General features: G+C 45.7%; 1 protein-coding gene across 5 annotated transcripts in view; it reads right to left on the minus strand.

Annotated features, from left to right (window-relative positions):
* KDM3B (lysine demethylase 3B) overlaps positions 1-17,180 on the minus strand; it is a 111,389-nt gene that overhangs the window by 21,733 nt on the left and 72,476 nt on the right. For all 5 annotated transcript variants that reach the window (XM_039485822.1, XM_039485819.1, XM_039485820.1 and 2 more), the window contains 6 exons: positions 11,061-11,168; positions 10,366-10,493; positions 5,418-5,697; positions 4,290-4,546; positions 2,187-2,453; positions 1,444-1,615 (listed from right to left, as the gene is read on the minus strand). In XM_039485822.1, coding sequence (XP_039341756.1) covers positions 1,444-1,615; positions 2,187-2,453; positions 4,290-4,546; positions 5,418-5,697; positions 10,366-10,493; positions 11,061-11,168 — 1,212 coding nt within the window. The remainder of the gene's footprint in view (positions 1-1,443; positions 1,616-2,186; positions 2,454-4,289; positions 4,547-5,417; positions 5,698-10,365; positions 10,494-11,060; positions 11,169-17,180) is intronic.

The following is a 17,180-nucleotide window of genomic DNA, read 5'->3' on the forward strand; positions in this document are numbered from 1 at the left end:
AAATTTTACTCAGCATGTTGCATCCTTTTCCACCACCCTTTGTCTTATTTATTTAGATTGTAAACTCCTTCAGGCAGAGACTTTGTATATTGCCCAGCATACAATGGACCCTGACCTCAGTTTGGGCTCTTAGGCGCTACTAGAATATACAAACAAAAACAAAAAGTTTTTGACTAATCAAAGAAATGAGGGGGAGAGACACCATATACCCAAAACAGAGGCTGAGGGATCCCTCTAACCTACTAAATCTCACCCTGCAGAACTTTTCTGGGCCTGAAAGGTGGAGTTTTCTTAATCATTCACTCTTATTCTACTTCCACTGAGGTCAGAGTTTTATCATTGACTTCAACAGCAGCAGATTTAGGTTAATGTTGAGTGACTTTGAAAATGCCACCCTATATCACTTTTGCCAACTTGGATTGTTTCCAAACCACCCCAAAATCCTTTCTGCCCAATGCAAAGAACGAGTAATGTGCTTCTTAGACAATCATACATCTGGGTGATGCTCTTACTCAAAGGTAGCAACCAATATGTTGAACACCAGGTGGAACGCATACCTCCCCGTTTCACAGAATACAACATATTCATAGAGCAGGACATTTTAGAATTGCTGAAGGACACTGAGTCAGACCTGTGATGTGAATGCATGCCCATTTTGGCAGGTAAAAGATGTCTGGGAGCACCTTCCGCCCCTTATGACAATATGATTCCCTCTCTACAGTTTGCTCCCAACATACCATAGTTTGCCCAAGAAATCATCTCTGGATCCAGATTACACTGAAAATTCCTTCCTGTTGCCAAACCTCCCACATCTGAAGGAGGTATTCAAGAAACTAGCAGAGAGCCACTTCAAACACTTCTCCTCCACCAATATGCCTTGCCCACTACATACATTCCTCCAGAGCGCTGAAGTAGCCAGCCTCAAGGATGAAGTGTGGGAGATAGCAGCAGACACAAAATTTTGGAAACTTATTACCGGGGAAGGCAAAAATGGAGGCAGAGATTTGTTATCAATGTGAAGTGTAAAACTAGCTTCAACTTAGCTTTCCCACAGACGCAATTATAACAGCACAGAAGAGGTAAAGACAAAAAGCAGTAGGAGAGAAATTGAAAGACATCTCCCAGGGTCTCTAAACAGGAACATTAGAGTACTGATCTCCTATGATACTGATCCACTTTGATGGTGCATCAATACACACTGCTGTAAACCTGAGTTATCTGCTGTTTGAAATAGTTGGATAGGCCAAGCTGCACTTGGCCTAACCTTATTCTCCACCGTTCCATCATCCACTCTGTAGTGAGCCCCACAGTTATTTAAGGAGTGGCATGGACTTTACAGCAAGAGGGGCATCAGTTAGAACACAATATCTACCTTTTGGGGGTGAGGGGGAAGAGGGAAGTAAGATAATGAAATGTGCTACTCTGCCATCAGCCTGCACTTACTGGAAATGATTTCAAAGCCATCCCAGAAGTCACGCACTTTCACATCTGAAATTATGGCGCAGTTCCTGCAGTTCACCAGATCAACATCCTGGTCTCCAAATTCTAGGCTGAAGGCCTCTGGTTTCCAGAGCTCTGACTTCAGCTTCTTATGGACTCCAGAAACCAGCACAGGCTGGGGAAAGAAAGGCAGGTGCTCATTCCATGATTTGCCAAATTTATTGCACATTCAGCCAAATCTCTCTCATTCTCAAGAGCTGGGATATTCTTGACCACCACCACATAGAAGAAAGACACCTGAAATCAGCTTCCTTTTACATATAAATCCAATCCTTGCACATCAAGCAAAAAAAACTATTAAGAGGCAAAGTCAGCAAATCAAATTTCAGTTTCAGACAATGTGCAGCTGTCCTTGGAGGTTAGTCTGATTCCACATCCTCCCCCATCCCAAATGGATCTGAGGAAGCAATGTATATGTAACTAGATAAATCTACACTTGTAACCTAATGGCATCTGTTGCTATATGTTAAGAAACATTCCTCTCAAATAGTCATATGGAATGCCACAAAATTCAACTCTATTTTATACCCTCCCTCATACTTCACACAAAATTGCTCAGTCATGGACCTTCAAGAGCAGGAGTAGAAGAGCTTAAAGTAGCCCACAGGCTATAAGTGCAATACTACTTTCAAAACACCTGCACCAGGGTGTCCAATGAGAAAACCTGCCTATTTATTTTCTCTTACCTGGCCCTGTTTCCAACACTCCCTGAAGATCTTCCAGTTGTTTTTGTTGCTGGGGTCATGAAGACACAAGAGCCTTCCATCACAGAGCCAGGAATGGGATGTGTGTGGATCCAGCACATTTAATCCCATTACCATTTCCTTCACCTCTCTCTGCGTATCAGCCAAGTTACTTGCTCGCTTTGCAGCATCAGATGTCTTCTTATTTTCCACCACAGAAGCAATTATATGATCCAGGAAGTTGGGCAGACTGGCTTTGCTCTTGGCCCCCTAGAAGATACAACCCCAAAGGACAAGTTTAGTCTTACATAACTTACATAAGGATAACTCTGTTACATCAAAGAGATGTTCTCCTTATGCAAGTTCCTTTCTGTCAAGGAAATTCCGTTAGCAGAAGAACCGGTGAACAAATCAGTACAAGGTTAGGAATGCCATGGACTGTCCTCTACAGTTAGGGCTTGTGTGTATCTGCATTAATGGTGCTCAAACTACAACAAAAAACTGTAACCTTGTTACTAGAACCTTGCTGATTGCACTCCAAGCCATTTGGATTCACTGTTCAATTCACTGGGAAATTTTTGAGGCAAGGCAGATGCAAGTGAAACTGAAAGAGGCTGTAAAAGTTGTGAATTTTAATAAAGGAAATCCTAGTACAGGCGTCTGATATCTTACTGGCCAGCCCCACTCCATATTGAACTTCACTAGCTTTCACATAGCAAATTATTTAATTGACTGTTTGAGCTCAGAGAAGCAACAATAGATTTTTTCTTGATGCATCTGACTCTACTCAGTCTATTTCACTGACCAGCACTGGCTTGCTCTGAATGCTTCTCTTCAGGTGCATGATTTTGTGCCCCTTATTGCTAACTGTCAGGGGGGCCTGGTTCAGTACCTGTATGGAAAAGGTTGAGAACCACTGTTTTAATCATATGGATACTGCATGGCGTCACCACCAGGCACTTAATCTTAACTGTGCCCTATCTGTGCATTTGAAGAACAGCAATGAAAACTGCCAATTCTCTGAGGAATACGAAGAAACCATAACACACCTCGTCACAGTGTTGCTAGGGAGAGTATGTGGTTAAGGAAAATGGGGTGAGTATAGGACATTCCTTCCTGACCCATGAAGCAATCCCTTTGCTTTGAAGCATGTGATGATCACCTGCATCATCTTAGTCTGCAAAACTACATATATTCTTAGTGTCAATATTTTCAGAGCCTTTTAAAAATCTATTCACAACTATTGGCCTTGGTTTTCTGTGGCAATGACCGCCTCTCCCTTTTAAACACATTCCATTCTTCTCTCCACCAATGGCAAACAACTTAAGTTGTTAAGATCCCATCTTCCCTAACTGATGCAAAGTTCAAGTATCCTACTATAAATATTAGACAGGCACTATATCCTTGTTCTTCAGTTGCATTATCTGTCTGCCACCAGCCATCAGCATAATCTGAGTACATTCCACATAAAAAAAATCAACAGCAACAGCTAAGTCCCTAGTGGATTTCATGGAACCTCTGACTTTTCTTTTTGGAGTAAAAAGTCCAGTTGGAGTAGCATTTTTGGTTTTGATTGTTTAGGTTTTCTTCATTAATTTTTTCGGAGCAGAAGTTTGTTGGGGTTGGTTTTTTTAGTAGAAGGGTGTGTGTCAATGTGGTGTGTCGTTCTTTGGACAGAAAGGTGTTTTTAAAGAGGAAAGTTTTGCATTGTTTCTCATGACACTCAGACTCTAGATTTACCTAATCACCTCTAGAAGTTCGCCCCGTAGCTTGATCCCCACAACCAACACCAGAGATAAAATGGACTTAAATAAAGCAGGACCTCTGAGAAAAGACTGCTCCTAAACCAAGCTTTTATGGGGAAGCAGTACCTAACTAACTGCTTCCTCCCTCGCAGAATTTCTCCATGACTGCGCCAGATGAAGCCCCATAAAACTAACAACTGTGTTAAATCTTACAGCTCTTTTGAAAAATAATGCTTTTGTTTCTACCACATGTTCCAAAATAATTCTGTTCAAATATAGATAAAACTGATAGACCCTAAGGAATTCCCCTTAGAACAGTCCCCTTTGCAGGAAAAAAGGCAGGAAAGACAACATTACTCACCGTGGAAGCTGCAGAAAAGACTGGAGGAAAAGGAATTCCTGTATCTAGTGGGACCTGGGGCAGCTTTCCTGGCCCAGAGTGTAGCAGATCTCTGAGACTGGAGCCTTCAGCTTTGTTACTAGATGCAACTGGGCCCAACAAGAGACTATTAAACAGTTTGGGGGTTAATGGAGAAACCTTTGTACTGGAGTTGAAGGAATCCAATCCAAAGGGCGAATGGGATTCTTTATTGAGCACCGATCTCAGGGATCCAGCTTCTGTAAGGAAGACAAATCACAACTGGGTGAGACAAACATCATTAAAGATCCACAAAAGGCAAAGTCCTGTGAAGACTATAATCCTGTGACAAACCACAGTTCAGTTTACCTGGATGTTAAGGCTCAAGAATGATATTCGACAATACTAGAAGAGATTTTCTGAGATTGTTAAAAAAAAGTCTATCACTGATAACCATGAACAAAATATAAAATTGTGTGCTATAATGCCTGTACTTCTAGCTACGTACAGTATAGAAGAGCTAGCCCACCCTGTCTTGAATGTAATGCTGCCTTTGTGAATAGGTCACACTCAACAGTTATATCCTGTAAGACATATTTCTGCAATGAAACGTTTCTTTCCTGATGTTTAGTTTTGTGTGTTTTTTTTTTTTTAAATCTTCAAATGGAACACCCCTTCCTTAAGCATACCTTCAGCCTCAAGGTGTTTAGGAAATGCACTTTTTATATTGCAAGCCAAACACTAAAATTAATTTTAGTTACTTTATGGAAACTGGTGCTAATTCTTATCTGAAGTGAATGTTAATCAGACTTTACATCAGGAGATCATTTCTACATACTCTCACAGAAAAGACACAGCATATATAACAGAATGGGTACTGGATAAATATGCCCACCCCTCCAGCCTCCCTCCCCACTCCCATATCCCTCCAGCTCCTGCATGTAAGTTACTTCACAATCTCTTTCAGGAGGTTTCTACATGGTTAACCCCTATTTAAAGAAAAAAGATCCAAAGAGGCAAGTGCAGAGGAACAACCCTGGTCTTCCCTAAGCACTAGGGACTCCCTCCAAGGATGGTAACCAAGCAGCACTCCTTTGCTCCCAAACATTAAGGGGGAGATCGTTTCCTCACCTTTTGTTTCTTCTTTTGCTTTTTGTGTTGCTAAATCTGCAAGCCAGTGCAAGGCTGATGAGGGGGATGTTTCTGGACACAGTGGCCTGCTAGATTTTGTTTCAGTGGGGTTGCTCATTGGCGAGGTCTCTGTTTTCGCAGACTCCTCAGTTCTTCCATCTGTGTCCTCAGGTTTAGGATCAGCGTCCATTTCTAGCTGCCTCAACCCTACTGCCCCTGCCCCACTGGAGAAGGTGCCCTCACTTCCAGAGGCTGATGCACCAGGATTTATACTGGGAAGCTAAAAACAAAAAAGATATCACATGCTGCAGTCAAATGCTGACTTTGGGAAGGGAATTACATTTTTGATGGACCGGGGGGAAAAAATTAACCAGACAACAACAATATGACATGGTGATAATCTATCACTAGGGTGGGCTGTGAGGCTGGTAGAAGGCTTAATATGTTTTATCTTAAAAGAATGTGGAGATTATTGATTTTCTAACTCCAAAGCCATGAAGATCCTTGAAATGGCTTGAAGACCTTCATGATTTGAATGTTCAGTGACCAATCAGATCTGTACTTTTATGAATGCATTTTTGGAAGTGAATAAAATGTAATGTACAATTTTTTTTTATTATTTTTTTTTTTGTGTCCACTGCTCCAGCTCTCAATATGCTATTTTATACTGTTAATCTGGGGCAGGCCTGCATGCATCCATCTCTATCACCTAGCACAGTGGAGCCCCAATCCCAATAAATATGGAGATTATGGGAAGCTCAGAAGGGCAAAGTAACATTGAAACCACCCCCTTTCCCCCCCCCCCCTTATCCACTCATCAGCTCTTGTCACATGCTTAAACAGTCCTTGCTGTAAAGAGCTCACAGTTTATCATATGCCAAGGACAATGGGGTTCTGATACCTAACTGGGGTCTTTAGTTGCTACATAACACATGAGGATATATTTATGAGCAGTCTTTTTGCATTATTTCGTGTTTTTATTTTATGGACTAGGCATTTCGGGATAGGTGCCCATAGTCCCATTTTAGAAATCTGAATAAATATTTCATACTGGCAATAAAACATAGGCACATAAGAAATGCCAGACTAATCAGATCCACACTTCATCTAATCCAGCATCCATTGATTTAAACAAAGGCATTATAGGATTTTCTATACTATTCTCAATCCCATTCCATTCCTGCAGCTGCACACTGAGCGGGGCTTTTCATTAAGTGAATAGGAAATAATAAATGCCTCTCTCTTATGTAGTATTTTTCATCAGTAGATCTCAAATCACTTGACAAAGGTAAGCATCATTATCCCCACAGTGACCAAGTCAGGAATAGAACCCAGGACTCCTGAGTGCCAGTCCAGAGCTCTATCCACGAGACCACACTGCCTCTTCACTGAGCTCTACAACAGGGGTCTCAAACATGCGGCCCACAAAGTTATTTTCTGTGGCCCGCGACCTCCTCACAGCCCCCCCCCCCCCCGCCATCCCCCAGTGTTTACCTAGAGCAGCTCTGCTCCCGCGCTGCTCCGGGAAGCGGAAAGAACATGGGAGAAGAGAGGCGCAGGGGCATGTGTTGATGATGCTTCAGACACTGCCCCCAGCAGCTCCCACTGGCTGCGGTTCCCCGTTACCAGCCAATGGGAGATGCTGGGGGCTGTGCCTGAAGCAACAGCAACACATGCCCCTGTGCCCTTGCTCCCCCAAGTTCCGGCCACTTCCCAGAGCAGCACGAGGGCAGGGCGGGCAGGCAGGGAGCCTGCCCTGCCCCCAGTGCGCGCTGGGCCAGAGCCCGCCCCCTGAGCCCCTCCTGCAGTCGAACCCCCTGCCCTGAGCCCCTTGCCACCCCCTGCACCCTGACCCCCTGCCACACCCGTCCTGCACCCCAAACCACTACCCTGAGCCCCCTGCTGCACCCCAATCCCCTGCTGTACCCTGCACCCTGACCCCCCCCGCTGCACTCCGCACGCCTCCTGCAGGGGGCGGAGGGGGGCAGGGAGGGGGCGGAATTGGGGTGGGTATTTCGGGGAAGGGGTTGGAATGGGGGCAGGGAGGGGTGGGAAGAGGTGGGGCAGGGACGGGGCCTCATGGAAGGGGTGAAGTGGGGGCAGGGCTGAGGGCGGCAGGGGGGAGGTGTCAGTAATGCGGCCCTCGGGCCAATGTACTAGTCCTCATGTGGCCCTCGTGGTCATTTGAGTTTGAGACCCCTGCTCTACAATGATACCCAGGTCCCTCTCCAGAGTTATTTAGTTTTAGAACCTTGTAAAGTCCATTGCAGTTTAATTTTTTCCCTGCATCTTGCAGACATTGAGCTTCATTTGTCATCATGCTGCCTATTCACCTAGAGTGGTTAGGTCTCTCAACTTCCTAACAATCTTCTCAGACTTATTTAAATAACTATTACAAGAAAATTTTGCTCTCTCTCTACTCACTCCCCTTTCCAGATCATTAATAAAACGTATTAAACACTGGACTTATTACAGAACCTTGTGGCACCCTGATGGTAATCTTTTGCCAGGATGAAAATTAACTATTTAATTCCACTCTGACTTACGACAGTACTGTAGCTTATTTTTCAGTAATGATTATTTTCCTTGGCTGTCTCTTGAGTGGGACTTTATCAAAGGTCTTTTGAAAGTCTAAATAGTTACAATCAACCGCTTCTCCTTTATCCATGACCGTATTGAAACAGTCAGAGAATTCTAACCGATTAGAGAGAGTTTTTCTTTACAGAAACTGTGCTAGTTAGACTATTATATCATGACTAAGGCTGCGAGTTTGTCACGTAGGTCAAGGATTCCATGACTTTCCGTGACCTCTAAGACTTCCGCAGCAGCCAGTGCACCTGGCCCGGAAGCCGCCCATGTAGCTCAGGCAGCCTTTGGGTCAGTCGCACCGGCCACTGCTGGGGCAGTCTCGAGCCACCACGCTTCCCTCCCCCAGCAGCAGCATTAGTTTGGGTGTAGGAGAGGGCAGGGGCATGGGATGGGGTGAGGACTCTGGACAGCGCTTACTTTGGGGGGCTCCCCGGAAACAGCAACATTCCTCAGCTCCTAGGCGGAGGTGTAGCCAGGCAGCTCTGTATGCTGCCTCTGCATGCAGGCACTGCCCCCCACAGCTCTCATTGGCCGTGGTTCCCGGCCAATGGGAGCTGCGGAGCCCGTGCTTGGGGTGAAGGCAGCACGCAGACGTGCCTGGCCATGCCTCCGCCTAGGAACTGAGGGAGGGGGATGTCGCCGCTTCCGGGGAGATGCGGAGCCAGGTAGGGAGCCTGCCAGCCCTGTCAACTATCCCCATTCCCTCCCAGCATCAGCGGAGGTCCTGGGCTGTGCGCTGCCGCCCCTCTCCCCCCAAGCACCAGTGACACCCCTGGGCAACCCCCTAAGATTTAGTCAGGGGTATATAGTGCAAGTCATGGACAGGTCACAAGCTTTGAATTTTTGTTTACTGACTGTGGCCTGTCCATTATGTTTACTAAAAATACCCGTGACTAAAACATAGCCTTAATCATAACCAATAAAATATTATACTATTATATTTTTAATTATTGTTTCAATCAATTTGCGAAGTACAGATATAACACTTACTAGTCTGCAATTCCCCAGGCTGCTCTCAGACATTTTTCTTAAATATAGGTACAACATATTTGCCACCCTCCTATCCTCTAGGACTGTAGCTGTTTTTAATGAGAGATTACATATTTTGCTAGGTGGCCTGGTGACTTATTTTAAATCATCCGTTTGTTCCAGCATCTTTTCTTCTGACAACTCAGTCTCTGATAGTACCTCACCTTTATTGCCAGAAAAGAGCAGGTTTGACTAAATATCTCTAATATGCACTGCAGAGAAGATTGATGCAAAGAAATAATTTAGCTTCTCAGCAATATGCTCATACTTTCTGGCACTTCTAATACGCCTCTCACATTTCCCTGGTGTAATTTATACTCATGTTTAATGATTTCACTAGGGTCAGATATTCAAATGTGGAAGGATTTGTTTGGCTCAAATAGCGTCTCTAATGTACCATTTAGCCATAATGATTTATCCCTTGGCTTCTTCATTTCCTTTTTCTTCATCAGTACACATTCCTTTTGAGACTTATTGTTCTTGTAAGTAGCATCTATGCCACCTCTAAAATTAAAAGTAAAGGAAGTAAAAAACAGTCTTTTTGATTAACCTTCTCATTTTATTGAAGTCTCCCTTCTTAAAAGTTAGTGTCATTTTTTGATACCCTTTCTCCCCCATGGATGCTGAAACTACCTAATTATAATGTGGTCACTATCACTTAGTGGCTCAAGCTACTACTCCTTCTTGAATTAACTCATTTGTGTTACTTAGGATTAAGTAGAGAATAGTGTCTTCTCTTGTGTGTTCTAGAACTGTCTATTCCAAAAAGCAGTCAATCATTTCAAGTGTCAAGAATTGTTTCTCAAAACTTTGTCCTGCTGTGCTATTTTACTGCTTATATGTGGATGTTTGAAGTCCCCCCATCATCATCATCCTGCTAATTTTACCAAAGAGACAACAAAATCTATGCATATATCAAATCAGCATAATATTTCAGAAAGCCATGAGAAATAAAGGAAATGCATTATGGCATATTCCCCATTGTACTTTTCCTTCAAGGTTTTGGCAGAGATACCATAAGTCTTTTACCATAACTTCTAAAGAAGAAAAAAAAAAAGCCTAGCACAGACATCCAGCTAGCAAAGATTGGGCACGACATGCTTCTTACCTCAACAAGTTTCTGGGTGCCAGCAGTAGGGATGCTCTGCGATAATCCTGACTGAGTCAAGACATCCAGCAGAAGCCACTGAGATTCTAAGCCCCATGTTATACAGAGGTCAGACTAAATGATCTAATGGCCCCTTTTGGCCTTAAAATCTATGAATGCAATATTCAGAGTCCACAAAGGTGAAGCATAGGAATTCTATCCACGGATTCCCAGCTCACATACCTGTGACATCCCATTTGTGACAGCAGGTCTCAACACAGATTTGTTTTGTCGGTTAATACATGGACAGTTGGCTTTAATTCCCCATTTGCCTCTGGCTGCATGTACCATGTCTCCTATATTGTAAAGAGCTAGGAAGAAAGTTACAAGTTTTAATATATATGCCCATAAAAACTATGAAGTGAGGCCTTGACTAGTCACAAGAATCCTAAATTTTAAAGGTTTCATGATCAAGAGACATGTGTTAATCTGATAGTGCTGCATAACTATGCACACACAGGACTGGCTTTCAAAATCCAGAGACGTCATTATAACACTGAACACTTTTATTTTCCTTCAGAGGACAAGAGCACTAGTACCGTCCTCACAAATTAAACTGCATTTGGTTCATATCTTTTGAAAAGACTTCTGAAAATTAAAACAAGAGTCATGTGCTTCATGTCTGCAAATCTTAGGAGCAGCATATTGGAAATGTTTTATCACCTTATATTAGCAACTTATTCTTATCTGCACTATTTTCATCTTTTTCTCCCCACCTTCCTCCAAGAGAATGTCTTTCCCCCCATATTACCGCCTCCCTGATCCCTCCCAAATAAGGAGACAACTAGAAAACAAAACCATCACACTGCCTCCTCTCCTGCCTCCCAAAATAGGGAAGAAGATATCTGGAAACCAGAAGGAAGCAGTTCAAGTATTACCTGTTCCAGGGATGATCTGTGTTGGCATAAGATTCTCTGGTTCATGGGACTGCCCCTTTGCACACTTCAACCATGAGAAAACCTCCTCATCACCAATCTCCTCTGTTTCTGAAATGGACAGAACCAGGTCATTTACTACCCTGCAAAAGTCACTGAAGCTTTACAGAGCAGCAAGCTGTTTCTGTATATATTTCTTCACTGCAACAGTTAGCTCAAGTTAGGCCTGATTTACACTTAAAATTTAGATAGACATAACTAACATAACATAACATACATTGCTCAGGGGGTGCATTTGGCATAGTTATGCTAACCTAACCCATGGTGTAGGCGCGCCTAAGTGGACAAAAGAATGCTTCCATCAACCTAGCTACTACAGTGATAGAAAAACCCCTTCCGTAACTGTAGAAAGCATCTGCACTACAGCACAACAAGAGCATTGCCACAGCGCTGTAGCTGTGCTGCTGTAACACAAGACTTGAATATACTTGTTACTCCACTCCAGCTAGCCTAGCTTGCATATCCTGATTGAGCAACCACACTACAAAAAACTCAAATTACAGAGAGTGATTTGATTAGCAGCTGATGAGCTGTTGTAACTCAAACTGCTGAATCCCCACAGCATTACTAGCTGTAATTTGCTTCCTCTGCAGTACAGGAACCAGCTGGTTTGAGTTCAAAGCACTATTTAAGCCAGGTATTTCTGCACACGGACAGCAGTCTGGTTAGTGGCAAAGCTAAATTATCCCTTGAGCTAACAATGCAGTGAAGACAAGCTCTATGTGACTGTTTGTTGCTTCAGTTTAATCTCAGAGCTGCAAAGAACAATGGATTAACCACCTCCCAGTTCTGGTGAGCACAAAGTTTTGTGAAATGGTAACTCAGGGATCTGCAGTAAAAGTCAATCAGTACGGAACCCACATCAACTTCTTGGCTCCCACTCTGCCCACTCCAATTCATACAAAAACAAAGCTGCTAAATCATGTTGCTCTGATCACAGTACCTCCCCATTAGATAGATTCCAGCTTCTAATTCTAATCTTTAAAGCTCTTCATATTCTATCCCTTGCTGCTTAATCTGTCACACTCCCATTCCTCCAGTCAATGATTGACAGCCTTGCCCATCCATTTGTCTACTTCTTCTCTGCTGTGCCTTACACAGAATGCCTTTTTTGAACTGATTTGCAAAGCAGCTATCCTTCCATCGTCAAATCTCTCAAAATCTACTTCTGCCATGATACCTACCAGATGCCAGCCAATTAACGATGACTGGGTTGAAAGGCAGTCTGAGAGACAAGAAGTTTATTTTAAAAGCCTGATTTTGAACCATCAAGTTGTGCCCACCATATCAGCCTATTTAACAGCATGAATTTATAGTTACGCCACTCCTCTATCTCCCATTTCATACTCCACTCATGGCATCGTATCTTAAACTTAATTCCAAGATCTTTTGGACAGGGATTATATGTCTAGTCTGTTTGTATAGCACCTACCACAACAGAGACCTGTTCCCAACTGAAGCTTTTAGACACTACTCCAATGCAAATGATTTATAAATATATATACACACCCCAAATAATTGTAATTATTTATGCTTTTTTATTAAGTGTGAGAAGAATGCTTATTCAATGAAGGTTACACTAAGCAAATCATACCTTGGAGCAGCCACACACAAAATCTGATTGTCTGCCCGTGGTGAGCACTGAAATAATTCATATTTTACTCTTCACACTGAGAGAACGGGCTCTTCCTACATGCCCAGGAATAAAATAGGATGTCACCATCCTTTGACTTCAGGAAAAAAAACAAACCTCTGCCACAATGCAAAACTAATTACTAGAATCAAAAATTGCTATACTGGATTGGATCAGTGGTCCATCTAGTCCAATATCCTCTCTCCAAAGATGGTCAGTTCAGATTCTTCAGGAAAAGGTGCAAAAAGCCCTGTAGAAGACAGCTATAGAATAATCTGCCCATAGGCAGTTTCTGGCTAACCCCCTCACTGTTACAGGTTTATTTATATTCTAAAGCTTCAGGGTTTATATTGCTTCCAAAACTCTTGATTTTTATTTATTTTAATCTGCTAAACCAGGGGTGGGCAAACTTTTTGGCCTGACAGTCACATCTGGGTTGGGAAATTGTATGCAGGGCCATGAATGTAGGACTGGGGCATGGCGGTGGGGTGCGGGATAGAGTGTGAGAGGAGGTGCGGTATGCAAGGGGCTCAGGAGTGCAGAAGGGGTGCGGCAGGGGGCTCAGGGCAACAGGGTTGAGGGGCAGGAGGGGTTCAGGGTGCAGGCTCTGGCCCGGCCCCACTTACCTTGAGCAGCTCCAGGATGGCAGTGGCATGCAACGGGGCTAAGGCAGGCGCCCTGCCTGCCCTGGCCCTGCGCCACTCCCGTAAGCGACTAGCATGTCTGGCAGTGGCTCCTGAGGGTGGTGTGGGGCAAGCGGCTCTGTTGTGCGCTTCCCTCACCTGTAGGTACCAGCCCTGAAGCTCCCATTGGCCACGGTTCCCCATTCCCAGCCAATGGGAGCTGTGGGGGGCGGTGTCTGCAGGCGAGGGTAGCACACTGAGCCCTTTGCACCCCTGCCCCCATGGGCCACAGGGAAGTGGCGCTGCCTGCTTCTAGGAGCAGCGCTGGGCTAGGGCAGGCAGGGACCCTGCCTTACACCCACGGTGCCAGGGGGATGGCAATCCCGCGGGCCAGACTGAAACCCCTGACAGGCTGCATCCGGCCTGTGGGCCATAGATTGCCCTCCCCTGTGCTAAACTCTTGGCCTCGTGGCAATCAGTTTCACAGGCTAATTTTGTGTTATATAAAAAAGTATTTCCTTGTACCCATTTTAAACTTGCTGCCTTTAAATTTCAATGCCCCCTTGTTTTAGAGAAGAGCCAGTAGGCCCTCCATTCCTCTGGCCATCTTATTGCCTATGAGGAGACAGGAAAAGGTTGGCTTGTTCAGCCTAACGAAGAGTGAGAGGGAATACAATTGTTCTCTATAAATACCTTGGGAGTGGGAAGGGGATAACCACCAGGGAGGGTGAAGAGTTATTTAAGTTCAAGAACAATGTTGGCACAAGAACAAAGGAGTATAAACTGTCCATGAAAAAATTCAGCCTGGAAATTAAAAGGAGGTTTCTAAACATCAGAAGAGTGAGGTTCTGGAACAGCCTCCCAATAGAAGTTGTGGGCTGGAGTGGGACAACTTACTTAGTTTTAAGAGTGAGCTGGACAAATTTGTAAGTGGGATTGTATGATGGGGGGTCCTTGTGATGGGGGAGGGTGGGTGACTTGGAAGTCCTTGAGGTCCCTTCCCGCTTATGTCCCTAAATAACATGCAGCAGCCAGTCACCTGCAGGGGTCAGGAAAGGTTCCCCTCCCCCCCCACACACAAAATGTATCCTGTTGGGTTTTTTGTCTTCTTCCTCTGAAGCACCAGAGATGGCCTCAGCTGGAGATGTGACTTTTGATGTGGCACCAAACATTCTCTCAGTCACATGTTCAGGATCTAATTGTTTGCTATATGTGGGGTCAGGAAGGCATTTTCCCCTGGTCAGATAGGTAGTGACCTTGGGAGGTTTTCACCTTCCTCTCCAGCATGTGGGTCACTTGACAGGATTATCTGGGTATAACTAAATTAATTTCCTGACTCTGCAGGGGCCTCCGGCACTGTGCAGCTTGGATCCTCCTATTCTCTGCTTGTGGCACATAATAGTTTAGTCTCCTGTAGGCTGCGATATTTTGGTTGTTAGGTTTAGTGTGCAGGTCCTGGGTGGGGTTTGTGGCCTGTGATATACGAAGGTCAAATTAGATGATCTGTGCTGTTACGACTGCCGGCAGAGGCACTTTCGCCAGCTCATAGCAGTAGCGGGTGCAGTCAGTGATCCAGGATGAAATCCTCTGAGCAGACACTGGGCAGCCTTTCATCCTGTCTGCCACTGCAACGAACAGCTGTGTTGACCTGCAAAACAGCTTTATCCTGTCAATGTAGAAGGCAAGCGCCCTCCTGACGTCCAGGGCATGTAACCTGCATTCCTCTTCTGATTTATGAGGCTTTGGGAAGAAGACAGGTAAGTATATATCCTGGCCGGTATGAACTGGGAAACTACCTTGGGCAGGAAAGCTGGGTGCAGCTGCAACTGCACCATATCCTTGTAGAATACCATACAGGGCGGTTCTGAAGTAAGTGCCCTGATCTCAGACATCCTGTGTGCAGACATTATTGCAACCAGGAACGAAACCTTCCAGGAGAGAAGAAGAGGAGAGCAGGAAGCCAGAGGCTCAAAGGGGGGCCCCTATGAGCTGCGACAGCACGAGATTCAAGCCCCCCTAGCACCTAGTGGTCCAAGGACCCACAACCAGATTGAATGGTAGGGACAAAGACGCTGAGGAAAGAACAAGGCGGATCTGGGGAGCTGACTGAGACGCACCTCAAGTGCACCTTCAAAAATGAGTGCTTCTGGCCCCCAAGATGCTTTGCCAGGCTGGGGTGCACAGGGGAGTGGGAGGAGGAAGGGTGGCAGCGATGACTAAAGCTCGTGTCTCTATCCCTTCTTCTTGCAGACCCCTGGTCCAGGCTGCCAAAGCCTTGGCAGCGGCCGGAACTGCTTCCTCACTGATTGTGGCATATCCAGACCCAGAGAGCAAGGGGTGGCCAGAGTGTCCTTTAGGCCATGCAGCCGTGCATCAGTCTGCTCTGCAAAGAGACCATTCTCATCAAATGGGAGATCTTGAATTGAGTCCGGCATTTCCTGCGACAGGCCAGCAGTCCGAAGCCAGGAGCTGCACCTCATAACCACTGCCGATGCAACCACCCTAGCCAGCAAGTCGGACACGTCCCACGCCATTTGGAGGGAGCACCTCGCTGCTGCAGTACCCTCCTCCACCAGGGTACCAGGCGGGGGGTGGTGCCGAGGTGGTAAAGGGTGCGTCCTTCTGAAATTACAAACTGGGAGTCCCTGGAGTAAAGTGCCCTGGGCTGGTAGTATGACCACGGGGTCCAGAAAAGCCATTGCGCAGGCTCCTGCCACAGCACCATCCCCATCTCCTGCCTGTAGCAGCGCCGCTCTGATCGGTGATGACTGCGCCTAGAATTGTAGGAATCTGCCTCCGAGTCCAATCATGAGGAACCTGAGCACGTAGACCACGGTGGTGCCAAGCGGAGAAGGCAAGTGATGCCTCATCATTGCAGGCTTGCCTCTAGATGGTGCCGGGTCTGTCTTGGCTGGTGCGGGACTGTGGAGCCGTCATGGCAATCAAGCCCCTGGCTGCCTCAAATGTGTCTGGGGTGGAAGGGAGATCCAGCTCCTCCACGTGGCACACTCTAGCAGGAGAATCCAACAGCATCCGACTTGCCGGACCCCTTTGCAGGCCCGAAGTCAATAGTGCTGACTCCTGTGAGACTGGCGCCAGATGCCCCTGCACAGGACGCACACTGCTCTCACTGTGGGCAAGCACCCCTCTATCCATCTTCTTGTGCCGCTTAGGCGGGACCGGTGAGCAAGAGTGGTGCTGTGTTGTCTCCGCAGGCTTCAGGGCCGGGGAGTGATGGTGCTGAGGGTCTCTATGCCTAGAGTCCTTCCTTGGTGCCGTTTCTCTAACGGATGCCAGAGTGCTTCACATGGAGGTACTCAGTGCAGAGTCCTAGTGGCCCGGAGCCAGCTGGGGATGGAGGGCTGCCTCCATAAGGAGTTGTTTGAGCCTGAAGTACCTTTCCTTCTTTGTTCACGGGCAGAACCCTTTGAAGATCTTGCAGTGATCTGGTCTGATGTGCGCCACCCCCAGACACTTAGGGCAGGAGTCATGGTGTCCCCTGTAGGCATGGGCTTGTGGCAGGTACCACACAGCTTAAACCTTTGGGATTGAGGCATGCCCCGAAGACCAAGAGGGGAAGCCCCCCACTTCTATTTAACTAACTACTAAGACTAACACTAACTAATGAACTATTTACAGGATAATCAAGAGTCCGATCACTAGGAAATATACTTGCCAAGACAAGAGAGACATGCAGCTCTTACGACTGTCAATGGCAGTACGAAGGAACTGAAGAGGTGGTGGGTCGGCAAGGACCTATATACACCGCCATAAAGGCTCGATTCCAGGGGTCTCCACACCCAACCC

Source organism: Mauremys reevesii, linkage group 8, assembly GCF_016161935.1.
Source record: "Mauremys reevesii isolate NIE-2019 linkage group 8, ASM1616193v1, whole genome shotgun sequence".
NCBI classification, from domain to species: Eukaryota; Metazoa; Chordata; order Testudines; family Geoemydidae; genus Mauremys; species Mauremys reevesii.